General features: G+C 55.7%; 2 protein-coding genes across 2 annotated transcripts; both read right to left on the reverse strand.

Annotated features, from left to right (window-relative positions):
• Position 1: 1 nt before the first annotated feature.
• On the reverse strand, positions 2-27,097 carry LOC310891277 (uncharacterized protein). Its single transcript, XM_083853537.1, has 21 exons — positions 26,857-27,097; positions 26,438-26,608; positions 25,567-25,863; positions 24,860-25,201; positions 24,143-24,247; positions 22,449-24,070; positions 21,978-22,052; positions 21,606-21,671; positions 21,097-21,168; positions 20,726-20,797; positions 20,265-20,366; positions 19,797-19,904; positions 19,064-19,165; positions 18,596-18,703; positions 6,176-6,277; positions 5,708-5,815; positions 3,986-4,087; positions 3,518-3,625; positions 2,785-2,886; positions 1,353-1,507; positions 2-341 (listed from the first exon to the last, which is right to left on the reverse strand). The coding sequence occupies exons 6-21, from the start codon at positions 22,555-22,557 to the stop codon at positions 6-8; spliced, it is 1,827 nt and encodes a 608-aa protein (XP_083709663.1). The 5' UTR covers positions 22,558-24,070; positions 24,143-24,247; positions 24,860-25,201; positions 25,567-25,863; positions 26,438-26,608; positions 26,857-27,097; the 3' UTR covers positions 2-5.
• On the reverse strand, positions 6,408-15,086 carry LOC310891284 (uncharacterized protein). The gene is made up of 4 exons (XM_083853547.1): positions 14,575-15,086; positions 10,190-10,410; positions 7,889-7,963; positions 6,408-7,582 (listed from the first exon to the last, which is right to left on the reverse strand). Exons 1-4 carry the CDS (start codon positions 14,741-14,743, stop codon positions 7,469-7,471), a joined length of 579 nt encoding a protein of 192 aa, XP_083709673.1. The 5' UTR covers positions 14,744-15,086; the 3' UTR covers positions 6,408-7,468.
• Positions 27,098-27,857: the final 760 nt, after the last annotated feature.

Raw genomic sequence — 27,857 nt, forward strand, 5'->3', positions numbered from 1 at the left:
CTGTATTATTCAATGTTTATTGAAAGTGTGGCCAAGGCTGCATCCCGGGGGGGCCTGCCCCAGCCCTTGGAAGAGGGTGGAGGGGGCCGTGGAGGTGATGTCTGTGCCCACGAGGACTGGGGGATACTGGGCCGGTCGCGTGCCTTCCATTGGTCTGCTGCCGTGCGTGGGGGCTGTGGAGGCCGGGCTGGTGGCAGGCGGGTCGGTCTTCCAGGCACTGATGGTGGCCGCTGGTGTCGGGCCTGGCTCTCAGGCGTACGACGGTGGTCAGGCTGCCTGTAGGGGCTCACGGAGCGGCTGCGGGTGTCAATGTCTGGGCTGCCTGGGCTGTGGCGAGGCGCCTGCGGAGACAGGAATTTGCTGAGGCCGTGCTGCGGTGCCAGGCGGGTGCGAGGCAGCAGGGTGCCGGCATCCGGCTGTGCTTGAGATGTGGGCAAACATGCTCTGTGCAGAAAACAGGGTGCCCTGTGCCCTCGGCTGGGACTCTGCTCCCCTCCACATCCTGCCCCAGCTTGTCTCCTCCCCAGCGGCTCGCCAGCCATCCTGACCTGCCTGCTCTGCACGTGCTGTCCCAGCAAGAAGACCTGGCCCCCGCAGAGACAGGGGTCCACAGCCGGGCTCTGCAGGGCCCGGTCACCACAGCCACCGACTGCCCTTTTTCAGAGCGCCTTGCAAGGACCAGTACTCAGCTCCCTGCCCGGCCCTGGCCCTGGCCCAACAAGGTGACGGCCTCGGCTCCCTGTTCGGGGAGGTGCTGCCCATCCGCTCTTTGGGATGTGTAATTAAACACACAAGCTCTGTGTGTGCTGAAGACACGCACGCTGGCAGCGCTCAGGTGCGGCTGTGACACACCGACTGCCCCTCTCCAAGGCAATGCCCGCAGCTGGCAGGGCTCATCCCCATGCTCCCAGTAGCTGGCACACCTTGGCTGAGGCGGACACCTGCAATTCAGGGCATCCCAGAACAGGGTGCCTTGTGCTGGGGGGGAACTGGCACTGCTGCGCTTCTCTCTCTGATGGCACCCTCTCTCAGCTCCTGCATTTCTCTTCCTGACCTCGCTTTGCCTACGGCTGTCCCTGGCTCTGCTCTTGCTGCGGAAGGGCCAAGCTTCGCTAAGACCAGCAACAGAAAAATGGGCTCCAGAACAGAATGCCCAGGAATTAGAGGCCACCTAAAGCACTGGACAGCAGAAATTTCAGAAGAGTCTGGTCAAAAACTAACTGCTCACTTCACAATACGCTAACGACAACTGCTTCCTGGCTGGCAGCAGCCATATAATAATGTTAACAAAGATACGGTAAAGAATTTGGGAGGGGGAGAGGAGGAGAGGGAGCGGGGGAACAACAACTCACTGGTTTTTCTGCCTCCAACGCCCCACAAGCACACAGCACGCAGCACGCAACTGTCCCAAGCAGGACGAGAACCAAGAATGCCACAGCGCCTCCTACGCAGTAACTTCGGAAATTCTGGGGCTTTGCGGTGTTTGCATTGTTCTCCCCATCCACGCCTGCAAGAACAATTGTGGACATTGCTGTGTCCTGCGCACTACTGGTAATCTCACAGGAGGTCTGGCATTGCCAGGAAGTGTTCTGTTTCATTTGGTTAGCATCTTTGAGCAAGTGAAAATCCTCAGGCCGCAATGCTTCCTGAGGTTCAGCAGAAGCTGGGGAATCTGCCAAAGGCACTGCAACTCAAGGCACTCTGGAGCCTCCCTTTTGCCTCTCAGCTTTGTTTTCCCTCCATCCTTTGTTTTCCCTGCCATAATGCTGAGGGCCCAGTGTCTCAGGTTTGCTCCCCCAGCTCTTTGGAGTTCTAAAAGGTCTTAGGTGCTTGCCCACCTTCGCTGCTCGAGGCACACTCGGAGCCTTAGGGACAAAACTGAACAAAATTCGGGAGCCCAGGAGTGCCAGTGAGGCAGTGCCCCATCTGCACTGAGTCAGGGCACCACTCTGGGCCTCAGCTCACAGGAGGGGTCCCATTTCCCATTGTCTGCTCAGTGGGCTTCTGACGGCCTCGTTCCCCCAAGAGCAAAGTTCCAAAATCCCTGGGAACTGGGTGCGCTGGGAGGTGACCCCTCTCTAACCACAGCCACAGAGTTTTGTGAGCGTCCCTCCGCTGCACTGCTGTCACAGCCCGGGGAAGACAGCCATCCTCAGGGAGCCACTCCTGTCTTCCTCTGCAACACTTGCTGCCTACTGACACTCTTGGGTTTGGCTGCTGACATGAGCTGCAAGAGCGGGCACCAGGGCAAGAACCTGCACACGCATGCTGGTTCTGGTTGGTGACAGCGGATGACCAAGAAACAGCCTTTACCGGGTGGGGCAGTTGACTTCATTGCCTCTGTTCTTTTGCCAGGGAGCGGCAGTGTGCGACCGCTTCCTTGCCAAAGCACCTCCTTCGGCACAGTCTCTCTAACCATCCCTTTAGAAAGAACACAGGACTGTGTGACTACAAGGAACTGCTCCTCCTTGAACCGTATTCTGGGCACAGTTGCAAGCACACACCAGTTGTTGCTGCTGGCTGGATACCAAAGTTTGCACGGAACAGCTCGGACCACTTATGGTAGTGCTGGGCTAGCAGCTGCCCCCGGGACACGGTGTGACCCACAAGCGGCAGTAGAGGCTCTCGGCCATCTCTGGCGCTCACCAGTGCCTGCTAGGTGTGAAATTGAGTGTCTCCGCTCTGATCCATCCCTTCCTGCTGTGCAGGTTACGGTGTGTCCACACATGGATTTAGAACCTCAGCTTCCCAAGTCTTACGGCGGACAGAGTGAAATATACCCACCAGGTGCTGCCTTCTCTAAGTCCTTTCTAATTTCCTCTATGATGTGAGAGTACCTCACGGAAAGTTTTCTTCCTTTAGCTTTATCCTTTGCTCTTAGAGGACCTGAACAGAAAGTAGGAAGTTAACTTTGGCACCAGTGCAATTTGGAGAAGCAGGGCTTAGTTTGTGAAGTCAGTGAAATGGCTACCCACTGCTGGGATACCAGCTGGGCTCCAGCGCAGGAAGCAGCCGAGGGTCTGGCAAAGCCCTCCCTGGGGACACTTCTGCAACCAAAGCCCCGTGAGAAGTTTCTGTCACATCAACACCTACATCAGTAGCTCTATGGCAGTGCCCTGTTTGCACTGGGTCAGGGCATCACTCTGGGCCTCAGCTCACAGGAGGGGTCCCGTTTCCCATCGTCTGCTCAATGGGCTTCTGACGGCCTCGTTCCCCCAAGAGCAAGGTTCCAAAATCCCTGGGAACTGGGTGCGCTGGGAGGTGACCCCTCTCTAGCCACAGCCACAGAGCTTTGCGAGCGTCTCTCCGCTGCACTGCTCTCACATGCTGTCACAGCCCGGGGAAGACAGCCATCCTCAGGGAGCCACTCCTGCCTTCCTCTGCAACACTTGCTGCCTACTGACACTCTTGGGTTTGGCTGCTGACATGAGCTGCAAGAGCGGGTACCAGGGCAAGAACCTGCACACGCATGCTGGTTCTGGTTGGTGACAGCGGATGACCAAGAAACAGCCTTTACCTGGTGGGGCAGTTGACTTCATTGCCTCTGTTCTTTTGCCAGGGAGTGGCAGCGTGCGACCGCTTCCTCGCCAAAGCACCTCCTTTGGCACAGTCTCTCTAACCAGCCCTTTAGAAAGAAAGCAGGACAGTGTGACTATAAGGAACTGCTCCTCCTTGAACCATATTCCGGGCACAGTTGCAAGCACACACCAGTTGCTGCTGGCTGGATACCAATGTTTGCACGGAACAGCTCGGACCACTTATGGTAGTGCTGGGCTAGCAGCTGCCCCCGGGACACGGCGTGACCCACAAGCGGCAGTAGAGGCTCTCGGCCATCTCTGGCGCTCACCAGTGCCTGCTAGGTGTGAAATTGAGTGTCTCCGCTCTGATCCATCCCTTCCTGCTGTGCAGGTTACGGTGTGTCCACACATGGATTTAGAACCTCAGCTTCCCAAGTCTTATGGCGGACAGAGTGAAATATACCCACCAGGTGCTGCCTTCTCTAACTCCTTTATGATATCCTCTACGATGTCAGAGGATGTTGGGGAAGATTTTCTTATTTCAGCATTGTCCTTCGCTGTTAGAGGACCTGAACAGAAAGTAGGAAGTTAACTTTGGCACCAGTGCAATTTGGAGAAGCAGGGCTTAGTTTGTGAAGTCAGTGAAATGGCTACCCACTGCTGGGATACCAGCTGGGCTCCAGCGCCGGAAGCAGCCGAGGATCTGGCAAAGCCCTCCCTGGGGACACTTCTGCAACCAAAGCCCCATGAGAAGTTTCTGTCCCAGCGCCATCTACATCAATAGCTCAGTAGGAGAGCATACCAGGGCTCGTGCCTTGACAGGGCACACACACACGTGCCGGTCTATACCCTCCCACCTGCAGAGATGCCTGGCTGACGTTTGGGCTTGAGCTGGCAGCTCTCAAAGGAAGTCAAAAGCCACAACTTACCCAGGCCATCTCCCAGAGCTTCAGTCCTGGAACCCATCTGGGAGCCTGGATCACCTTCGCCTTCGGTCCCATCTGTAAACACAAGTGGAGTCCCTCCTGTGAACTACGCCAACATACTCCTTCTGACCAGAGTGACAGAGAATGCGGTTCAAAGAGGGGACTGCTCCACGGCACTCGTCTCTCCCTGCCACTCCAGAGCATCTTGCAAACAGTTGCTGGGTGCCTGCAGTGGCACCGTGCTGGTACAAACTAAGCATGCGTGGAGCTGCCCGGAGAAGGGCCCTCCCCGTGCCCACCCCAGGTCTCAACTCAAGCGCAAGGTGCCTGCTGGCTCTGCAGCACCTAGATGCTCCTTCCTTCTGCTACCTCAGGGATCCTCCCGAGGCTCCAAACCATGATCCAGCTGAGAAGCTGGATATGGAGAAGCAACATCGTCATCTAAAATCAGGCAGAGATGAGAGAAGTTCCCATGGCATGCTGTGTTCTCCCTCTTCCCCAGCACCCTGCAGTGACTGAGGGGGCTGAGGCAATGTCACGGGACAAAGATGCAGGTGGAGATTTCCCAGCTAGCTGTAGCTAGGTTTAAGAGATGTTCAGGAGAACAGCAGTGATATTCAGAAGTGATGAGCACCTGTAATTTCAGGTTTAGTCCTTAACAAGTTAATGAGTTGACCTCAGAGTACAGCAGAGCGTTTAAGACCAGTGAAATTATTTCTTCCAAACCCTGTTAGCATTTTCCCTTTCTAGGACTTACATTTCTACCTCTAGTCTTAATAGCTGATCTTCCTCTTTGTATGGTAGTGCAATAAAAAGAAGTAAATTGCACACTGTTTGCATGACGTAGAGTAATCAATAAAAAACACCACGATCTGGTCAAATTGAGCTGAGCCTGTCCTTTAAAAACAGGAGAATATGCTACAGGAAAGAAGACATGTCTTTGTAACTGCTAAGCCACTCAATCTTGCTATCGTCACCAGCGAAAAGCCGTTCTTCCCGGCACAGCATGTGCAGAGCAGGCAGGTCGGGGTGAACCTGAAGACCTGGCCCCCGCAGGGACAGGGGTCCACATGCTGTCACAGCCCGGGGAAGACAGCCATCCGCAGGGAGCCACTCCTGCCTTCCTCTGCAACACTTGCTGCCTACTGACACTCTTGGGTTTGGCTGCTGACATGAGCTACAAGAGCGGGCACCAGGGCAAGAACCTGCACACGCATGCTGGTTCTGGTTGGTGACAGCGGATGACCAAGAAACAGCCTTTACCTGGTGGGGCAGTTGACTTCACTGGCTCTGTTCTTTTGCCAGGGAGCGGCAGCGTGCGACCGCTTCCTCGCCAAAGCACCTCCTTCGGCACAGTCTCTCTAACCAGCCCTTTAGAAAGAAAGCAGGACAGTGTGACTATAAGGAACTGCTCCTCCTTGAACCATATTCTGGGCACAGTTGCAAGCACACACCAGTTGCTGCTGGCTGGATACCAATGTTTGCACGGAACAGCTCGGACCACTTATGGTAGTGCTGGGCTAGCAGCTGCCCCCGGGACACGGCGTGACCCACAAGCGGCAGCAGAGGCTCTCGGCCATCTCTGGCGCTCACCAGTGCCTGCTAGGTGTGAAATTGAGTGTCTCCGCTCTGATCCATCCCTTCCTGCTGTGCAGGTTACGGTGTGTCCACACATGGATTTAGAACCTCAGCTTCCCAAGTCTTATGGCGGACAGAGTGAAATATACCCACCAGGTGCTGCCTTCTCTAACTCCTTTATGATATCCTCTACGATGTCAGAGGATGTTGGGGAAGATTTTCTTATTTCAGCATTGTCCTTCGCTGTTAGAGGACCTGAACAGAAAGTAGGAAGTTAACTTTGGCACCAGTGCAATTTGGAGAAGCAGGGCTTAGTTTGTGAAGTCAGTGAAATGGCTACCCACTGCTGGGATACCAGCTGGGCTCCAGCGCCGGAAGCAGCCGAGGATCTGGCAAAGCCCTCCCTGGGGACACTTCTGCAACCAAAGACCCGTGAGAAGTTTCTGTCCCAGCGCCATCTACATCAATAGCTCAGTAGGAGAGCATACCAGGGCTCGTGCCTTGACAGGGCACACACACGTGCCGGTCTATACCCTCCCACCTGCAGAGATGCCTGGCTGACGTTTGGGCTTTGAGCTGGCAGCTCTCAAAGGAAGTCAAAAGCCACAACTTACCCAGGCCATCTCCCAGAGCTTCAGTCCTGGAACCCATCTGGGAGCCTGGATCACCTTCGCCTTCGGTCCCATCTGTAAACACAAGCGGAGTCCCTCCTGTGAACTACGCCAACATACTCCTTCTGACCAGAGTGACAGAGAATGCGGTTCAAAGAGGGGACTGCTCCACGGCACTCGTCTCTCCCTGCCACTCCAGAGCATCTTGCAAACAGTTGCTGGGTGCCTGCAGTGGCACCGTGCTGGTACAAACTAAGCGTGCGTGGAGCTGCCCGGAGAAGGGCCCTCCCCGTGCCCACCCCAGGTCTCAACTCAAGCGCAAGGTGCCTGCTGGCTCTGCAGCACCTAGATGCTCCTGCCTTCCGCTGACTTACCTGGCAGATTAACCTGAGGCTCGTGGTCCACATCAGGCTGAGGTGTCGAGTAGCCAGAGCCTACGAGAACTGCTGCAATCAAGCACAGAAGAGAAACATTCCCCGTGCATGGTGTGATCTACCTCTTCCTTAGTGACCTGCAGCGACTGGAGGGGGCTCAGGCAAGGATGTGGGACCCAGACACGAGCCAGGATTTCCAAAGCCGCAAAGGGGCCTGCTGAGCTGTAGGCTCCCTCTTGGCCTCTTCCCAAATCCTCTCTCCAGGCTGTGCGCAACACCCCGCAGGGACCACGCTGCCAAAGATGTGGCCCCTCAGGTGTTTCTTACAGGAAGATCTCTGCTGGACACAAAGGAAGACCCCACTGCAGGGGGAGCGTGCAGACCCCGGGAAAAATGATCATCCATGTTTGTCATGGAGAAGCCCCCTGACCTGTGAGCAGCTGAACCCTTGCTGAGCTAGCTCAACAAACCGTTAACAAACAGCAAGGAAATGAACACGGACAACTTACCACCTGTGGGACCCATACTGGCAGGCTCAGGAGCAGGATTCCATGGAGGCACTTGACCAGTACTGCCTGTGGGCACAAGTGGGATCAGACACAGGTAAGGGGAGCTTCCATTGCCTCTTGGGGCCTGCCTCTTCCTCAGTGACCGGGAGGCACTGGCTGGGGCTCAGGTAATGACATGGCCCAAACAGGAAGAAAAGCCTGGGTTCTTCCCTCTCTGTGGAGAGGGGCAGGGGTGGCATCTCTCCAAGTGAAGAAATATTCAGGGCTCATTTGTGCAAGCCCCCTCAAGGCACAAACGCACTTGGAAGACCCTGAATAAACTATTACAGCCCATTAGCCATCTTCCTTCAAGGAAGCACACTCGCAACGTACCTCGGGGATCCTCCTGAGGCTCCAAACCATGATCCAGCTGAGAAGCTGGATATCGAGAGCCAACATCGTCATCATCTAAAATCAAGCAGAGATGAGAGACGTTGCCATGGCATGCTGTGCTCTCCCTCTTCCCCAGCACCCTGCAGTGACTGAGGGGGCTGAGGCAATGTCACGGGACAAAGATGCAGGTGGAAATTTCCCAAGAGGGGCCAGCGGCCTCAGCCCCACAGGGGCTCAGACCCAGGCTTCTCGGCCCCAGCGCCGCTCCCGGCCCCCCCGGCAGGAAACAACCCCGCAGCAGCCACGGCCCCACCGTGCCACCCTGCGGGGCTTCTGCCTCCTGCCTGCCCCCTGCCCGCGGTGCCCGCCCGGCCCTGCTGCCATCCCGTCCCCGTCCCCTCCATCCATACGCGTGCCGCGCAGCACCATGCCGCCCAGGGTTTGGTGTTGGCCCCGGCCCTGCCCACCCACCTGCTCCCGGTGGTCGCCATGGCGCAGCCTGGGCACCCCGGGCACACAGGGCCACCAGGAGGAGGAAGAGGACGCAGGCAGGGGCCGTGGCTCCCCACACTCGCACCATGCTTCCACCACCGCCGCTGCAGCTGCAGCTAGTGCTGCTGTCAGGACCGGTGCGGAGCAGTGCCTGTGGGCTGGCCCAGCGTCACAATGGGGTGTCGGGATGTCACGGCCCAGCACTGCATCACCGAGAGGTATTGTGACCTCGCAGCCCTCCCGGTGTCACGGAGCAGCGTTGGGACCTCATGGCCCTCGCAGCGTCACGGAGAGGTGTTGTGACCTCACGGCTTGGCACAGCGTCACAGCAGAGTTCCGAAGAAATTCTGCATTTCAGCTTACACTTCTTGCTCATAGGCTTTCAAGTAAAACTCGTGTTTTACCCGATTTCCAATGGTGATTTATCCGGCTACAGAATCTGTCTTTGAGACTAGGGAATGTTACCCAATGATTTCCTGAATTGCCAAGGTGATGGCATTCATGCTCTGCGGGTGGCAAGTCGCAGGCTGGCAGCCAGTTGAAGGAGCTGACACGGTGTCTGTGGGCTTTGAAGGGCACTCGCCTTTGCAAAGGGAGATGCTGTGAGAAGCGTGGCTGATCTTTGCTCTTTTTGTTGAACCTCTTCTTTCTTCTTCCCCGCCTCTGAATGCAGCCATTACTTCCACGGGGCTGACCAGTCTTTGAGGTGCACAATCACCGTCCCAGTTCCAGCACAGCTGTCCCACTACGTGCACTGCTGTCCCAGTACAAGCATCAGCATCCCAGTACCAGTGGAGATGCCCCACCAAATCTGTCCTAGTACCAGCAGCATGGCCCCAGTAAGAGCATCACCACCCGAGTACCAACATCACTGTCCCGCTTCCAGTACCACCTCCAGCACCCTGATTGCCCCCAGCTCCACTATTGGTATCTCCACAAGGTCCCAGCACCACTACCGGCATCTCTGTCCAGGACTGGTAGCAGCATCCCCAACTTGGTGCCAGCATGCCCAGCCCCAGCTTCCCCCGCCCATGCTGGTATTGGCAACTCCAGCCCCAGCAGCCCCAGCCCCAGCATCCCCCAACCCACCGCGAGCACCCCAGACAGGCACCTCCTGGGGACCCCTACAGACAGCCGGCCCATTGGCTCCCCATCACAGCTCCATGGTACCAGTGGCGGTACCACAGGGCCCGCTTCCACCACAGATGGGAGCAGCATTGGCACCCCTGCAAAAGAGAGGAGGTGGAAAACCAAGGAAACCCTACTAACCTGAAAGTACCCCAAACTACCCCCACCCCTGTCTCCAGGGCCTGCTTGCTGCCCCCATCCCTGGAGCGATGCTGATCCCATACCAGCCCGCTCACATCCCCACCATCCTCCACCTGCTGCCTAAGGCCAATGCCTGGTCTGGGGTGCCGGGCTCACAGTTCGTGTGGTGCCGCTCCCACCTGCGGTGCTGCCCCTACCCGCTGCTCCTCCGTGTCCCCCCAGCTGTGTCTGGGGTCAGCCCATGGTGATGGGGACACTGGTGCCCCACCGCCGCTGGAGCTGAGGCCTGGGGGCCATGCCGCACAGGGAGCCCCTGCACCCCACAGGCTCCTGCCTGCTGCAGGCCCCCATCCACCCCGGTCCCCCACCACCGCTTCTCCTGAATCCTCTGCTCCCGGGGCAGCTGCTCCCTGCTCCCTGGAACCTGACCAGGAGCAGGGGGCAGCCGCCACTCCCCTCAGAGGACAACGTGGTGCTCCCCAAAGATGAGGGGACACAAATCCCACCACCACCCCCCCAGACCACTCTGGCTCCACCAACCTGTGCTGAGGCGGCACCCGGTGGTGAGTCTGCGGCAGTGGCACAGCCACTGGTGGAAGTTTTACTGGCAGTTTTCTTCCTATCACCAAAGATTTTCAGCTCGACGTCTTTGTGGCCACCATAGCCAAGATGGCTGCCATTCGCCACTTCACGCAGGAGACATTCTCGGTTTACAAGCAGCAATCTAGAAGGGCACCTTTCCGAGTCAGCTCCCTTAGTACCTGGATCAAGAAGTTATCATCGAGGTGCTTTAGGAATTTCCTGGACCTGTTTGTGTCTGTTCCTTGTCCTTCCCTGCTAACATCTGGCAACCCAAAGTCACCCACCCACTTAGGGACAAGGGCAGCTGATCTGGAGACATTGCCTAATTCCTTATTGAACCATCCAGCCGTGTAGTCACCCGGGATGGGAGGCCTATCTCCAACTCCCACAACATCCATTTAATTGGTTTGTCCCTTAATCCTCACTCAGAGGCTCTCAACCGTGTCATTGCGCCAGCCCCCTGCCTCACCTGCCCTGCCTATCCCTCCTGATGAGCCTAGGACCGTCCCTCGCAGCACTCCAGTCACAGCCCTCTGCCCAACCAGTCGTGCTTATGCCAATGATGATGTAGTTCTGGGGCTGAGCCAAAGCTTGCCAGTACGTCTGGCTGAAGGCTCACCCTTTCAGATGCACGGTATTTACAATAAAGGGTTCTCATTCATGCATCCCGTCAAAATAAATAAATAAGTAAATACATAAAAAAGAAATGGGGGAAGAGAAAGAGAGAAAAAAGGATTTTACATGATCTTGGTATCAATCGTACTTTTGCTGCCCTTCGGCACTGTTAGGGGTTCCTCAGGCTCTCTCACAAGAGCAGGGCTGTCCCCCACTTCTGCTCTCTAATGAATTCAGTGCTGCAAAACCAAACCAGAACAGAGGTGTTGCTGAACTAACAAAAGCAGAAGATTGATCAATAGCTAAAGGGGTGAGCTTTGTGAAACCTCTCTGGCCCTGGCTGTTTCCTGCAGTTCCCCACCATCACGGAGATGGGCCAGAGCCCCCTCGACCTGCACGAGGGCTTGGGAGTGAGACAACAGGATCGTCCAGTTTCTCCTGTCCACTCATTTCTCCCTTACTCAGGGAATGCTTAAGAAAGAGGCGGAAGGGCTCTCAAAACCAGGAGCCCTCTGTGTTCAGCATTGCCATCATCTTCATACTTTGGGCGCTAGCACACGGAAAAAGAAGAAATTACAAAGCTCTCTCAGCTGAGTCACAGGAAGAGCCGCTCTCAGCAAGAGCGCTGCAGACTGAGGCCACAACATCAGCCAGAAAATGCTGAGCAAATGCAGCTTTCTCACAAGCCTCCTCTCTCCTCAGCGCCTGTGTCTGCTGGCTTTCACAAAGTGCCTGTCAAGACATTGCTGCAAGGAAAACATGCAGGCTGTTTCTCTGCTTCTTCTGTGACCTGGATTTGGAAGAACCACCACCATGGGACACTTCTCAAACAAGGCATCAGTATTGGCAGCCACCCTCACAGGGAAGAACCCTTTCCTAACGCCCAGCCTGAACCTGCCCTGTCCCAGCTCCGTGCTGTTCCCTCGCGTCCCCAGAGAGAAGAGATCAGCGCCTGCCCCTCCACTCCCCTCCTCAGGAAGCTGAGGGCCGCCATGAGGCCTCCCCTCAGTCGCCTCTTCTCTCGGCTGAACAAACCAAGAGACTTCAGCTGCTCCTCACACCTCTTGCCCACCAGACCTTTCACCATCTTCAGCAACCTCCTCTGGACACTCTCCAATAATTTTATGCCCTTCAGGACACAAAACTTGTACTTTCAGCTTCAGTCCTTAAAGAGTTAATGAGTTTCCCTCGAAGTGCAACGGAGCGTTTAAGACCAGTCAGAAGATTTCTTCCAAACTCTTTTAGCATTTTCCCTTTCTAGGATTTACATCTCTAGTCTTAATAGCTGATCTTCCTTCTTTCCAAATTATAACTATAACCTTTTAAAGGATTTACTTCTGCCTTTTTGTATGACAGAATTTGTTTGGACAGTTTGACACTTGCTGAACTATCATGGAATCACTTAGGTTGGAGAAGATCTCTGAGATTGAAGATTTGAATGGATTTGATTGAAGATTTGAAGGATGTACCCCTTGAAAGGTATGACTGGGAACTTTTTACTGATGGTAGTAGTTTTGTGAAGAATGGAGCACGATATGCAGGGTATGCAGTAACAACCCTGAAGACAGTAATTGAAGCCAAACCTTTACCACCTGGAACATCAGCACAGCGAGCAGAACTGTTAGCCCTAACTCGAGCACTGGAACTGAGTAAAGGAAAGATGGGAAATATTTGGACAGATTCAAAGTATGCCTTTGGAGTGGTCCACGTTCATGGAGTATTATGGAAAGAAAGAGGGCTGTTGTCCTCACAAGGGGCCAATATAAGATATCACGAGGAGGTGTTAAGTCTGATAAATGCGGTACAAAAACCAAAACAAGTGGCTATCATGCACTGCAAAGCCCATCAAGGACGAACCTCGAAGATATCAGAAGGGAATCGGTTGGCAGATCAAGCAGCTCGACAAATTGCTCGGAAGGTGCGGAATGTGATGGCTTTGGTACCACTCAAGGCAGGCCCCACTCGTCTTAATCTTCCCAAGGAAGCAAGATATTCGCCAGAGGATGAGAAATTAGCAGATCTCCTAAAGGCCCGAAAGAACTCTGATGGATGGTATGTAACCGCTACGGGCCAGGTAGTAATACCCCCCTTGGTGATGCGAGAAATACTTCAGATAAGACGTAATGAGTGTCACTGGGGTGCAGAGGCAATGGTAACATTTTTAAAACGTAGCATTATCTCTACACATATGTTAACAGTGGCAAAATCAGTAACGTCAAAGTGTGAGATTTGTTTGAAAAATAATCCAGTAGCAAGAAAACATGCTGAAATGGGAAGAGTGAGAGTAGGGATAGAACCAGGAGATTACTGGCAAGTTGATTTTGTAGAGTTACCTAGGACTAGGGGATATAGGTATTTGTTAGTAGGGGTTGACACCCTGTTTAGTGTTACTAATGTCAACGAAGGAAACTACCGGTGCATAGTAACACATGAAAATAGCACAGATTATGGGATAAGAGAAATATTGGTATATCCAAAATTGGATAAAGGGATATTGGTAGCCCACCAAAAAGGATCTAGAAGAAAAAGGGAGGACCAGGTACCATGGACACAAGTGGTACAGATCCCACACGGGCAATCATCAGAGAATTTACTGGTAGGATTGATTAAAGATTTTGCCATAATGAAAGGAACTGATAGAATTAAAATTCAGTTGGGCATTAGAATCTCTATTTGCACAGGTAGCTGCTTATCGAAATAGAGAAACGATTTATAAACTTACAGGACAAGTAAGGCTTTAGAGATTTTAATATCCAACTACAAGCTACAACTAAAATGGTGCTACAAAATCGATTGGCATTAGATACGCTGTTATTAACGGAACATGGAGTATGTGGATTTCTAAAAGATCGTATTGATCATTGCTGCATCCACATTCCAAATGTGACTATTGATATAGAACATGACATAGAACAACTGGCTCGAGTGGAACAAGATGCAGAACAGGAAGAGAAAGATATGACAACAAGCTGGTTGGATAAAATTCTTAGCGGATGGAATATTAGTAATTGGGTTAATGGACACAAGTGGTACAGATCCCACACGGGCAATCATCAGAGAATTTACTGGTAGGTAAAGGTAAAAAGTTCAACTCTGATGAAGACATCTTACTTCATCCCGACGACCACCCGGACGACCACCAGAGAGTGATATGCAAGCGCAGAAGGACTGATTAGATAATTAGCATACAAAGCGGGGCTAGGCGGAGCTAGGAAATGAATATGCATAGATGTGTTGTAAAACTTAATGCATATGTAATATTTTAGGAGATAAAAGAGAACTGAGTGAACAAATCGGACGAAGTTAGATTTGGGCAGGCATGCCCCTAACTTCCAGCGCCTAATAAAAGCACCTTCATATAATCACTTTGTGGCTTATGTGTCTTCGTGAATGCTAACAAGATGATCAGGTCCAACCGTTAACCGTGCACCGGTTAACCGTTAACTGAGAGCCTTCTCTCCTTCGGCTTCTGGCCCCAGACAAATCTGAGGGAGGAAGAAGCTGAGGCCTGTACATGGCAAAGGACAGAAGGTGAGGCTTGGCTGTCCCCGAGAAGACAGAGCTTCAGCCCTGTGCCCTCCAACCCTGGGCCCATCCACGGGGAGACAACTCATCCTCACCCCCAGAGGGGACTCCGGAGCTCGACCCGAGCTTTCTGCTCCTCCAAGGAGCCACATGGGAGGAGACGGCCACCCTCAAGTGAGATTTTGCAAATGAGGATCTCTTACCTTTGGTGGTGGCAGCACCTCGGGTCTCCCCTCTGGTTCCAGTTGCTTGTGCCAGCGTGTGGCAATCCCAGCCCTGACTCCAAAGAGTTAGGAATTTTTTCTTGTACTCCTTGAGGAGAGCTGAGCCGTAGGAGCGTTGGCATGGGGTGCCCTGGCCAAAATCGGCCATCCGTGCAGGGTCAGGACCTGAGGAGGGCTGGCTGTGGGGAGCCTGGCCTCGGCCCAGGATCAGGAAGGGCCCGCGCTTGTGTGTGGCTGCGGCACTGCCAGTTTGAGCAGGGGGTTCTCGGGTGAGCGCTGTGCAGGGTCGCTGCCGCGCTCACAGCCCTTCTGTCTGCTCCTGCTGTGCTGCTCCCCAGCTCCCTTCCCCTGCGTTCCCTGCATGGTGGGCACAGTCTGGCTGACCCCCAGCACCGAGGACCCTCAGGGTTACTTGTCAATCAGTCACAAAGTCCTGCTGTGGGTTCCTGGGTGTCGCTGTACATAAGACCCGGACTGCTGTGCTGTATTATTCAATGTTTATTGAAAGTGTGGCCAAGGCTGCATCCCGGGGGGGCCTGCCCCAGCCCTTGGAAGAGGGTGGAGGGGGCCGTGGAGGTGATGTCTGTGCCCACGAGGACTGGGGGATACTGGGCCGGTCGCGTGCCTTCCATTGGTCTGCTGCCGTGCGTGGGGGCTGTGGAGGCCGGGCTGGTGGCAGGCGGGTCGGTCTTCCAGGCACTGATGGTGGCCGCTGGTGTCGGGCCTGGCTCTCAGGCGTACGACGGTGGTCAGGCTGCCTGTAGGGGCTCACGGAGCGGCTGCGGGTGTCAATGTCTGGGCTGCCTGGGCTGTGGCGAGGCGCCTGCGGAGACAGGAATTTGCTGAGGCCGTGCTGCGGTGCCAGGCGGGTGCGAGGCAGCAGGGTGCAGGCACCCGGCTGTGCGTGAGCTGTGGGCACACAGTGCTCTGTGCAGAAAACAGGGTGCCCTGTGCCCTCGGCTGGGACTCTGCTCCCCTCCACATCCTGCCCCAGCTTGTCTCCTCCCCAGCGGCTCGCCAGCCATCCTGACCTGCCTGCTCTGCACGTGCTGTCCCAGCAAGAAGACCTGGCCCCCGCAGAGACAGGGGTCCACAGCCGGGCTCTGCAGGGCCCGGTCACCACAGCCACCGACTGCCCTTTTTCAGAGCGCCTTGCAAGGACCAGTACTCAGCTCCCTGCCCGGCCCTGGCCCTGGCCCAACAAGGTGACGGCCTCGGCTCCCTGTTCGGGGAGGTGCTGCCCATCCGCTCTTTGGGATGTGTAATTAAACACACAAGCTCTGTGTGTGCTGAAGACACGCACGCTGGCAGCGCTCAGGTGCGGCTGTGACACACCGACTGCCCCTCTCCAAGGCAATGCCCGCAGCTGGCAGGGCTCATCCCCATGCTCCCAGTAGCTGGCACACCTTGGCTGAGGCGGACACCTGCAATTCAGGGCATCCCAGAACAGGGTGCCTTGTGCTGGGGGGGAACTGGCACTGCTGCGCTTCTCTCTCTGATGGCACCCTCTCTCAGCTCCTGCATTTCTCTTCCTGACCTCGCTTTGCCTACGGCTGTCCCTGGCTCTGCTCTTGCTGCGGAAGGGCCAAGCTTCGCTAAGACCAGCAACAGAAAAATGGGCTCCAGAACAGAATGCCCAGGAATTAGAGGCCACCTAAAGCACTGGACAGCAGAAATTTCAGAAGAGTCTGGTCAAAAACTAACTGCTCACTTCACAATACGCTAACGACAACTGCTTCCTGGCTGGCAGCAGCCATATAATAATGTTAACAAAGATACGGTAAAGAATTTGGGAGGGGGAGAGGAGGAGAGGGAGCGGGGGAACAACAACTCACTGGTTTTTCTGCCTCCAACGCCCCACAAGCACACAGCACGCAGCACGCAACTGTCCCAAGCAGGACGAGAACCAAGAATGCCACAGCGCCTCCTACGCAGTAACTTCGGAAATTCTGGGGCTTTGCGGTGTTTGCATTGTTCTCCCCATCCACGCCTGCAAGAACAATTGTGGACATTGCTGTGTCCTGCGCACTACTGGTAATCTCACAGGAGGTCTGGCATTGCCAGGAAGTGTTCTGTTTCATTTGGTTAGCATCTTTGAGCAAGTGAAAATCCTCAGGCTGCAATGCTTCCTGAGGTTCAGCAGAAGCTGGGGAATCTGCCAAAGGCACTGCAACTCAAGGCACTCTGGAGCCTCCCTTTTGCCTCTCAGCTTTGTTTTCCCTCCATCCTTTGTTTTCCCTGCCATAATGCTGAGGGCCCAGTGTCTCAGGTTTGCTCCCCCAGCTCTTTGGAGTTCTAAAAGGTCTTAGGTGCTTGCCCACCTTCGCTGCTCGAGGCACACTCGGAGCCTTAGGGACAAAACTGAACAAAATTCGGGAGCCCAGGAGTGCCAGTGAGGCAGTGCCCCATCTGCACTGAGTCAGGGCACCACTCTGGGCCTCAGCTCACAGGAGGGGTCCCATTTCCCATTGTCTGCTCAGTGGGCTTCTGACGGCCTCGTTCCCCCAAGAGCAAAGTTCCAAAATCCCTGGGAACTGGGTGCGCTGGGAGGTGACCCCTCTCTAACCACAGCCACAGAGCTTTGTGAGCGTCCCTCCGCTGCACTGCTGTCACAGCCCGGGGAAGACAGCCATCCTCAGGGAGCCACTCCTGTCTTCCTCTGCAACACTTGCTGCCTACTGACACTCTTGGGTTTGGCTGCTGACATGAGCTGCAAGAGCGGGCACCAGGGCAAGAACCTGCACACGCATGCTGGTTCTGGTTGGTGACAGCGGATGACCAAGAAACAGCCTTTACCGGGTGGGGCAGTTGACTTCATTGCCTCTGTTCTTTTGCCAGGGAGCGGCAGCGTGCGACCGCTTCCTTGCCAAAGCACCTCCTTCGGCACAGTCTCTCTAACCATCCCTTTAGAAAGAACACAGGACTGTGTGACTACAAGGAACTGCTCCTCCTTGAACCGTATTCTGGGCACAGTTGCAAGCACACACCAGTTGTTGCTGCTGGCTGGATACCAAAGTTTGCACGGAACAGCTCGGACCACTTATGGTAGTGCTGGGCTAGCAGCTGCCCCCGGGACACGGCGTGACCCACAAGCGGCAGCAGAGGCTCTCGGCCATCTCTGGCGCTCACCAGTGCCTGCTAGGTGTGAAATTGAGTGTCTCCGCTCTGATCCATCCCTTCCTGCTGTGCAGGTTACAGTGTGTCCACACATGGATTTAGAACCTCAGCTTCCCAAGTCTTACGGCGGACAGAGTGAAATATACCCACCAGGTGCTGCCTTCTCTAAGTCCTTTCTAATTTCCTCTATGATGTGAGAGTACCTCACGGAAAGTTTTCTTCCTTTAGCTTTATCCTTTGCTCTTAGAGGACCTGAACAGAAAGTAGGAAGTTAACTTTGGCACCAGTGCAATTTGGAGAAGCAGGGCTTAGTTTGTGAAGTCAGTGAAATGGCTACCCACTGCTGGGATACCAGCTGGGCTCCAGCGCCGGAAGCAGCCGAGGGTCTGGCAAAGCCCTCCCTGGGGACACTTCTGCAACCAAAGACCCGTGAGAAGTTTCTGTCACATCAACACCTACATCAGTAGCTCTATGGCAGTGCCCTGTTTGCACTGGGTCAGGGCATCACTCTGGGCCTCAGCTCACAGGAGGGGTCCCGTTTCCCATCGTCTGCTCAATGGGCTTCTGACGGCCTCGTTCCCCCAAGAGCAAGGTTCCAAAATCCCTGGGAACTGGGTGCGCTGGGAGGTGACCCCTCTCTAACCACAGCCACAGAGCTTTGTGAGCGTCTCTCCGCTGCACTGCTCTCACATGCTGTCACAGCCCGGGGAAGACAGCCATCCTCAGGGAGCCACTCCTGCCTTCCTCTGCAACACTTGCTGCCTACTGACACTCTTGGGTTTGGCTGCTGACATGAGCTGCAAGAGCGGGTACCAGGGCAAGAACCTGCACACGCATGCTGGTTCTGGTTGTTGACAGCGGATGACCAAGAAACAGCCTTTACCTGGTGGGGCAGTTGCCTGTGTTGCCCCTGTAATTTTGCCAGGGAGTGGCAGCTTGCGACCGCTTCCTCGCCAAAGCACCTTCTTCGGCACAGTCTCTCTAACCAGCCCTTTAGAAAGAAAGCAGGACAGTGTGACTACAAGGAACTGCTCCTCCTTGAACCATATTCTGGGCACAGCTGCAAGCACACACCAGTTGCTGCTGGCTGGATACCAATGTTTGCACGGAACAGCTCGGACCACTTATGGTAGTGCTGGGCTAGCAGCTGCCCCTGGGACACGGCGTGACCCACAAGCGGCAGCAGAGGCTCTCGGCCTTCTCTGGCGCTCACCAGTGCCTGCCAGGTGTGAAATTGAGTGTCTCCGCTCTGATCCATCCCTTCCTGCTGTGCAGGTTAAGGTGTGTCCACACATGGATTTAGAACCTCAGCTTCCCAAGTCTTATGGCGGACAGAGTGAAATATACCCACCAGGTGCTGCCTTCTCGAAGTACTTTCTGATTTTCCCTGTGATGTGAGAGGACCTCAGGGAAGGTTTTACTCTTTCAGCTTTATCTTTTGCTCTTAGAGGACCTGAAGAGAAAGTAGGAAGTTAACTTTGGCACCAGTGCAATTTGGAGGACCAGGGCTTAGTTTGTGAAGTCAGTGAAATGACTTCCCACCCCTGGGATACCAGCTGGGCTCCAGCGCAGGAAGCAGCCGAGGGTCTGGCAAAGCCCTCCCTGGGGACACTTCTGCAACCAAAGCCCCGTGAGAAGTTTCTGTCACATCGACACCTACATCAGTAGCTCTATGGCAGTGCCCTGTTTGCACTGGGTCAGGGCATCACTCTGGGCCTCAGCTCACAGGAGGGGTCCCGTTTCCCATCGTCTGCTCAATGGGCTTCTGACGGCCTCGTTCCCCCAAGAGCAAGGTTCCAAAATCCCTGGGAACTGGGTGCGCTGGGAGGTGACCCCTCTCTAACCACAGCCACAGAGCTTTGTGAGCGTCTCTCCGCTGCACTGCTCTCACATGCTGTCACAGCCCGGGGAAGACAGCCACCCTCAGGGAGCCACTCCTGCCTTCCTCTGCAACACTTGCTGCCTACTGACACTCTTGGGTTTGGCTGCTGACATGAGCTGCAAGAGCGGGTACCAGGGCAAGAACCTGCACACGCATGCTGGTTCTGGTTGGTGACAGCGGATGACCAAGAAACAGCCTTTACCTGGTGGGGCAGTTAACTTCACTGGCTCTGTTCTTTTGCCAGGGAGTGGCAGCTTGCGACCGCTTCCTCGCCAAAGCACCTCCTTCGGCACAGTCTCTCTAACCAGCTCTTTAGAAAGAAAGCAGGACAGTGTGACTACAAGGAACTGCTCCTCCTTGAACCATATTCTGGGCACAGCTGCAAGCACACACCTGTTGCTGCTGGCTGGATACCAATGTTTGCACGGAACAGCTCGGACCACTTATGGTAGTGCTGGGCTAGCAGCTGCCCCTGGGACACGGCGTGACCCACAAGCGGCAGCAGAGGCTCTCGGCCTTCTCTGGCGCTCACCAGTGCCTGCCAGGTGTGAAATTGAGTGTCTCCGCTCTGATCCATCCCTTCCTGCTGTGCAGGTTACGGTGTGTCCACACATGGATTTAGAACCTCAGCTTCCCAAGTCTTATGGCGGACAGAGTGAAATATACCCACCAGGTGCTGCCTCCTCTAACTCCTTTATGAGATCCTCTATGATGTCAGGGGATGTTGGGGAAGATTTTCTTATTTCAGCATTGTCCTTTGCTCTTAGAGGACCTGAACAGAAAGTAGGAAGTTAACTTTGGCACCAGTGCAATTTGGAGAAGCAGGGCTTCGTTTGTGAAGTCAGTGAAATGACTTCCCACCCCTGGGATACCAGCTGGGCTCCAGCGCAGGAAGCAGCCGAGGGTCTGGCAAAGCCCTCCCTGGGGACACTTCTGCAACCAAAGCCCCGTGAGAAGTTTCTGTCCCAGCGCCATCTACATCAATAGCTCAGTAGGAGAGCATACCAGGGCTCGTGCCTTGACAGGGCACACACACGTGCCGGTCTATACCCTCCCACCTGCAGAGATGCCTGGCTGACGTTTGGGCTTTGAGCTGGCAGCTCTCAAAGGAAGTCAAAAGCCACAACTTACCCAGGCCATCTCCCAGAGCTTCAGTCCTGGAACCCATCTGGGAGCCTGGATCACCTTCGCCTTCGGTCCCATCTGTAAACACAAGTGGAGTCCCTCCTGTGAACTACGCCAACATACTCCTTCTGACCAGAGTGACAGAGAATGCGGTTCAAAGAGGGGACTGCTCCACGGCACTCGTCTCTCCCTGCCACTCCAGAGCATCTTGCAAACAGTTGCTGGGTGCCTGCAGTGGCACCGTGCTGGTACAAACTAAGCGTGCGTGGAGCTGCCCGGAGAAGGGCCCTCCCCGTGCCCACCCCAGGTCTCAACTCAAGCGCAAGGTGCCTGCTGGCTCTGCAGCACCTAGATGCTCCTGCCTTCCGCTGACTTACCTGGCAGATTAACCTGAGGCTCGTGGTCCACATCAGGCTGAGGTGTCGAGTAGCCAGAGCCTACGAGAACTGCTGCAATCAAGCACAGAAGAGAAACATTCCCCGTGCATGGTGTGATCTACCTCTTCCTTAGTGACCTGCAGCGACTGGAGGGGGCTCAGGCAAGGATGTGGGACCCAGACACGAGCCAGGATTTCCAAAGCCGCAAAGGGGCCTGCTGAGCTGGAGGCTCCCTCTTGGCCTCTTCCCAAATCCTCTCTCCAGGCTGTGCGCAACACCCCGCAGGGACCACGCCGCCAAAGATGTGGCCCCTCAGGTGTTTCTTACGGGAAGATCTCTGCTGGACACAAAGGAAGACCCCACTGCAGGGGGAGCGTGCAGACCCCGGGAAAAATGATCATCCATGTTTGTCATGGAGAAGCCCCCTGGCCAGTGAGCAGCTGAACCCTTGCTGAGCTAGCTCAACAAACCCTTAACAAACAGCAAGGAAATGAACACGGACAACTTACCACCTGTGGGACCCATACTGGCAGGCTCAGGAGCAGGATTCCATGGAGGCACTTGACCAGTACTGCCTGTGGGCACAAGTGGGATCAGACACAGGTAAGGGGAGCTTCCATTGCCTCTTGGGGCCTGCCTCTTCCTCAGTGACCGGGAGGCACTGGCTGGGGCTCAGGTAATGACATGGCCCAAACAGGAAGAAAAGCCTGGGTTCTTCCCTCTCTGTGGAGAGGGGCAGGGGTGGCATCTCTCCAAGTGAAGAAATATTCAGGGCTCATTTGTGCAAGCCCCCTCACGGCACAAACGCGCTTGGAAGACCCCGAATAAACTATTACAGCCCATTAGCCATCTTCCTTCAAGGAAGCACACTCGCAACGTACCTCGGGGATCCTCCTGAGGCTCCAAACCATGATCCAGCTGAGAAGCTGGATATGGAGAAGCAACACCGTCATCATCTAAAATCAAGCAGAGATGAGAGACGTTGCCATGGCATGCTGTGCTCTCCCTCTTCCCCAGCACCCTGCAGTGACTGAGGGGGCTGAGGCAATGTCACGGGACAAAGATGCAGGTGGAAATTTCCCAAGAGGGGCCAGCGGCCTCAGCCCCACAGGGGCTCAGACCCGGGCTTCTCGGCCCCAGCGCCGCTCCCGGCCCCCCCGGCAGGAAACAACCCCGCAGCAGCCACGGCCCCACCGTGCCACCCTGCGGGGCTTCTGCCTCCTGCCTGCCCCCTGCCCGCGGTGCCCGCCCGGCCCTGCTGCCATCCCGTCCCCGTCCCCTCCATCCATACGCGTGCCGCGCAGCACCATGCCGCCCAGGGTTTGGTGTTGGCCCCGGCCCTGCCCACCCACCTGCTCCCGGTGGTCGCCATGGCGCAGCCTGGGCACCCCGGGCACACAGGGCCACCAGCAGGAGGAAGAGGACGCAGGCAGGGGCCGTGGCTCCCCACACTCGCACCATGCTTCCACCACCGCCGCTGCAGCTGCAGCTACTGCTGCTGTCAGGACCGGTGCGGAGCAGTGCCTGTGGGCTGGCCCAGCGTCACAATGGGGTGTCGGGATGTCACGGCCCAGCACTGCATCACCGAGAGGTATTGTGACCTCGCAGCCCTCCCGGTGTCACGGAGCAGCGTTGGGACCTCATGGCCCGGCAGCACGCTCCCTCCCCTCTATCGATTCTTTCTCATCCACTGCTGGCTGCCGGGGGCTGAGGGCATGGCAGAAAGAGGCTGGAGGGGAAGGAAGGCTGCGAGGTGGAGATAAGGCCGCGGAGGACAGGAGAGAGCGGTTCCGCTATCCTCATATCTCACAGCCTCATACTGCCCCAAAGTCGCTCTGTATCCCATCGGCAGGGTCGCCATCTCCTTCCTGCCCCCATATCCCTCCCCAGCAGCCTGCCGTATCCCCAAAGCCCCCTGTCCTTAGTGCCATCCATAGCCAGATTTCCCAGCGCGCCCCCATCAGCTCAGGTTCCCGTATTGATCACGCAGCTTCCCCACATCCCTGCATTCCCCTCATATCCAGTGCTGGTGGCATGCCATATCCCATAGCCCCGCACATGCCCCAAATATCCACCACTCACTCCTTAACGTCCCACCCCAATATCCCCCCAGTTCCCTGTACGCCACCCCCAGGGGCTCAAATGCCACCTCCACATTTTCACACGTTCCCAGTCTCTGCATTTCCAGCATCCTCCTGTTGCAGCCCCACAGCTCCCACGTATATGGGCTATGGGACATTCCCCTCCAAAAGCCCAAACACCAGAGCCCCCAGCCACCCACCCCACCTGCAGCGGCTCTCCCACCCCTCCCTGGATGCCCTAACATCCCTAACACACCGGGACAACCAGGCGAGGTGACAGCGGTGGCCATCCAGTTAATGACACGCACAAGGGCTTGTTCTGATTTGGGGGCTCTCCTTCCACCTTTTTTCTTCTCCTTCACCTCTCCAACCTGCTCTTCCCACCGTCGTGCCCTCCTCGATGCTCCTGGCATCCCTTTTCTTCCCCATCCCTCTCTCACTCTGTCTCAGCCTCTGTCCATGCTTTCATTTTTCACTCACACTGTTTGTCTCTCCATTTCATTTCTCACCCTTTCTCACTCCTTTCTTTTTCCTCACAATTTCCATTTTTATTTCTGGTCTTTCTTCATTTTCTCTTTCACAATCACCCTTCCCGACAACGTCCATGTCTCCTCCCTCCCCTCTACCACGTGAAACGACCCCTTTCTACTTCTTTCATCCTCCCAGGAACCGTTTCTTGCTTTGTTTTCCCACAGGTGAGCACCTGTTTGGCTGCACACCAGTCTTTTGGGATGCGTCTTCAGCAGGGAGCGGTCTTTAGGGGGTGGAATCGCCCACAGCATCTTCCTCTCATTAGTGTTCCTCATACTTATTCTCCTCCTGAAGGGTGTGTGGGGATCTGGCGTGCAGCTGGGAGATCCCGGCAGGGCTGGCTCCAGACAGGAACGAGGCGTCTGCGGGAAGGAGCGAGGTGGGCGGTGGGGAGCCCAAAGGTGGGGCGATTCCCCCCTCAGCTCAGGGTGTACCTTTGGTTCTCCCCCGGGCCCAGAAGAAGAGGAGGATGAGGCTGTTGATGGTGAGGAAGCAGCCGCCCACAACCAGGAGCCGTAGAAGAAGGAAGCAGCTCTTCCCTGCAAGAGGGTGGGACAGGTTAGGAGATGTAGACACAGTTCATGCGTGCTGACGGAGGGAAGGCTGTGAGCATCGTTCCGCCACCATCTCTCTTTCCCTTTCCCCACCCCTCCGTCTCCAGGCATTCTGCTCAGGTCCTGAGTGCTGAACACCCAAAGACTTTCCCCGCTTGCTTGGCTCTGCAGGAGGCACTGAGAAATTTGGGAACAATGGCTCGGGAGGCCAAGGAGAGGCTGATGAGCCATAAAGGTGGACAGAGGGATGCTCGATACTTGTTTGGGGTGGTTGGGGTGGTGGAAGGGCTGAGAGGGAGGGAGAGGTGGGTGCAAGACTGGGTGGGCTGAGTCATGGACAGAAGGATGGTGATCGGATAGATAGAGCAGCTGCCCGGTGCAAAAATCAGCTAGTTTGGAGAGGAACGTACAGGGACTGGAATGGAATCGTTTCAGGAAAAAATGGAGAGAGGGAGGGACAGACGGATGGACAGATGGAGAGAGGGATGGTTTAATGGGCTGGTTACTGGATGGATGGATGGATGGATGGATGGATGGATGGGTTGGTGGTGGATGGACTGACAGATTGTTAGGTGGGTGGATGGATGGCCAGCTCACCTTTCTTTTGGGCATTTATACTGATAGACACGGCTTGGCTTGTGAAGGACGGGATCCACCTCTCAGGCTTTTTTTCCTCATACTTGCAGGTAAAGTTTCCACTCTGTTGGGGACCAGCACGTGGGAGCTGGAGGACCATGGAAGTCCTTAAATTGCCCCCGTGATCTGCTGCATTGTCCTCAGAGCCTTCTGTCGTAGGGAGGACCTCTTGGCCATCCCTGTAGAAGTGAAACCTCCGTACAGTGGCGTCTCCAGGGGCCTTACAGATGATGCTCAGGAGATCTCCTGCCATCACCTCTCCCAGCGGGGACTCCACCATCAGCAGGGGCTGGGGAAGGTGGTCTGAGAAAAGGGGAGGAATAAATGGAGACGTAGCAATAAGGACAGCACAAACGGATCTCCAGTTGTTTGCCTTCCCACTGCATGCAGCAAAGCTTGGGATTGTAGGCTTCCTGCCACGACATGAGAAGAGCGCCAGTGGCAGCCACCTTCCAGACCATGCTGGTCCCAGAAAGATAAATCCTCCACCCAGAAATCCTACTGATTTTGGCGATGGGCTGGGTTAAACCACAAAGCCCACCAATCCTGATTTCCAGGTGAGTTGTCACATTGCGGGGCGATAGCTGACACCCACGTTTGGGCATCTGAATAGTTCTCAGAGAGGAGGGAGAAAGCAGAGAGAAAGATAAAGAAATCACACAGCTCACCTCCAATCTTGATCACCAGTTTTTCGCTGGTTGGGGATATGAGCTGCTTCCGACCTTGCTTGAGGGAATAGCTGCAGAAATGCGGCCCCCTGTGTTGCATTCGGGAGAGGACGAACTCAAACGTGTAGTTATTCGTCGAGCTAAATCCTGAAACTGCCCAGCCAGCCTCGCCAAAAATTTGGTACGTCAGCTTCCCAGTGATGCTGGGGGGAGTGGTGCACACCAGCGTGACAGCGTCTCCAAAGAAATATTCCTTCTGTCCCTGCAGCACCCAGAGGGTCGGGGCAGGGACTGCGGCTGGGGGATAGAGAGGGAGACAGGCAGGGGGGACGGAGGTGAGGTGCAAGGAGCAGAGGCAGAAGGGACTAACTCCACGCAAATAAAAGAAACTGGCTTTCATTTCAAGGAATACAATAAAGCACAGAGGGGACCTCGTAGAGCAGAAATGTCTCTGGGCTATGGCTCATTTTATCTCCTTGGGATTCAGCACAAGGTTGCGTCCCGCTGCGGGAAGTGATGAAAGAAAGGAGACTGCAAAAACCCTTTCCACACCCTGGGCAGCTTTGCCATGCCGGCAGAAATGTCCTTAATGTGCTTTCAAGCAATTTTATTTTTTTTTGCTGCAACTTGGTAATTTATGAAAATAGGAAATGGGGAAGGGGGGTTGAAAAGGCTAAGGGTGAAGGGTAAAACCCGTCGCTGATGCTCCTCCACAGCAGCCACTGGGAAAACACGTTTGGTCTCCACCTCCCTACCTGCCCCCAGCTGCAAACCCTACAAAAATACCATTGACCCACACCCAAAATAGGAGGAGCAGGTGTGGGAAGGAGAGGGCCGGGAAGGGGTTGGGTCTCAAGGGGTTTCCACTCACCACCAGTGTGTTGACACGAGGCAGGACCTCAACAAAGTGAGATAACGAAAAATCCCCAGCACCCAATTTCACCACTGGGTTGTTATGGGGAGGGGGAATGAGGCTGAGGGTCTCCCAGACAGTCACACCTGTGGGACCCCAAATCCAGCCGTGCCCCCAGCAGCTCAGCCCCTGTTTAAGGAGACCCCAGAGGAGTTACCTTCCTCGGAGACCATCTGGCGATGTTAAGGCCCCCCCCCCCCCCCCAGATTACTAAGACTCCCCCTCCCCAAGCCATTAAGGACCCTCCCTGAGACCCCCCCAAGCATATTAAGGACCCCCCCCGGGCATTAAGCCCCCTTCCCCCCCCCCGGGATATTAAGGAACCCCTGGGATATTAAGGCCCCCCCCATGGATTTTAAGCCCCCCCCCGGGCCCACCTCGGCCTCGCTCCGCCGGGGGAGGCTCTCCCGCAGCGGCCGGGCCTGGAGCTCCGGGAGGCCGAGGGCGGCCTGGGCCCGCAGCGCCGCCAGCAGCGATCGCTTCTCCCGCAGCGACCAGGCCGCGGCCCGGGGCCTCCCCGCCGGGGCCTCGGCGAAGCGGGCCGGGACCAGGCGGGGCCGGGGGGGAGGCTTCATGGCGCGGGGAGATGGCGTCAGGGCGACGAAACGGGGTGGAAACGGGGGGAGCTGGGAGGGAACGGCCCGCCGGGGGGTGCTGGGAGATGTGGTTCGGGGGGGGAGGAGAAAGGGACAGCAGGTCTACCCAAAGGCTGCTGCTGGGAGGCTTCATTAGGGGCGTAATTAGGGTTAGGGTCGGGGTTGTTTGGAGAGAGGAGGCGCAGAGTCCTGTTGTGTGTGGGGCTGTGTAAAGGCTCCCAAAGGGAGGTCAGGTCTACCCAAAGGCTTGGGTTGGGAGGCTTAATTAGGGGCGTAATTAGGGTTACATTTAGGGTAGTTTGGAGAAAGAGAAGGCGCAGGGTCCTGTTGCGTGTGGGGCTGTGTAAAGGCTCCCAAAGGGAGGTCAGGTCTACCCAAAGGCTTGGGTTGACAGGCTTAATTAGGGGTGTAATTAGGGTTAGGCTTAATATCCTGGGGGGGGGGTTGGGGGGGTCCCAGGGAGGATCCTTAATGGCTTGGGGGGGGGGGTCTTAGTGGCTATGGGGGGGGCCTTAATTAGGGTTAGGGTCTGGAGAGAGAGAAGGCGCAGAGTCCTGTTGTGTGGGGTTGCATAAAGGCTCCCCAGGGGAGTTCAGGTGTACCCAAAGGCTTCGGAATGGGGGCACTTTTTGATGGGAGAATCGGGGGACTGCTCCACGGCACTCGTCTCTCCCTTCCACTCAAGAGCGCCTTGCAGACGGCTGCTGGGCACCTGCAGTGGCACCGTGCTGGTACAAAAGTAAGCGTGTGTGGAGCATGCTGCGATCTACCTCTTCCTTAGT

Source organism: Anser anser, assembly GCF_964211835.1.
Source record: "Anser anser genome assembly, contig: HAP1_SCAFFOLD_127, whole genome shotgun sequence".
Taxonomy (NCBI): Eukaryota; Metazoa; Chordata; class Aves; order Anseriformes; family Anatidae; genus Anser; species Anser anser.

Excerpts from the sequence above, each read along its gene's own strand:
- LOC310891277 (XM_083853537.1), bottom strand. The coding sequence starts at position 22,557 with ATGGTGCGAGTGTGGGGAGCCACGGCCCCTGCCTGCGTCCTCTTCCTC. Across the intron at positions 21,169-21,605 it reads CAGTATGGGTCCCACAGGTG|CAGTTCTCGTAGGCTCTGGC; the intron begins GTAAGTTGTCCG and ends GCTTGATTGCAG. Across the intron at positions 19,166-19,796 it reads GAAGTTAACTGCCCCACCAG|GTCCTCTAAGAGCAAAAGAT; the intron begins GTAAAGGCTGTT and ends CTTTCTCTTCAG.
- LOC310891284 (XM_083853547.1), bottom strand. The coding sequence starts at position 14,743 with ATGGCCGATTTTGGCCAGGGCACCCCATGCCAACGCTCCTACGGCTCA. Across the intron at positions 10,411-14,574 it reads AGGTGCTGCCACCACCAAAG|GTACTAAGGGAGCTGACTCG; the intron begins GTAAGAGATCCT and ends TTCTTGATCCAG. Across the intron at positions 7,583-7,888 it reads GCCTCAGGAGGATCCCCGAG|GCAGTACTGGTCAAGTGCCT; the intron begins GTACGTTGCGAG and ends TTGTGCCCACAG.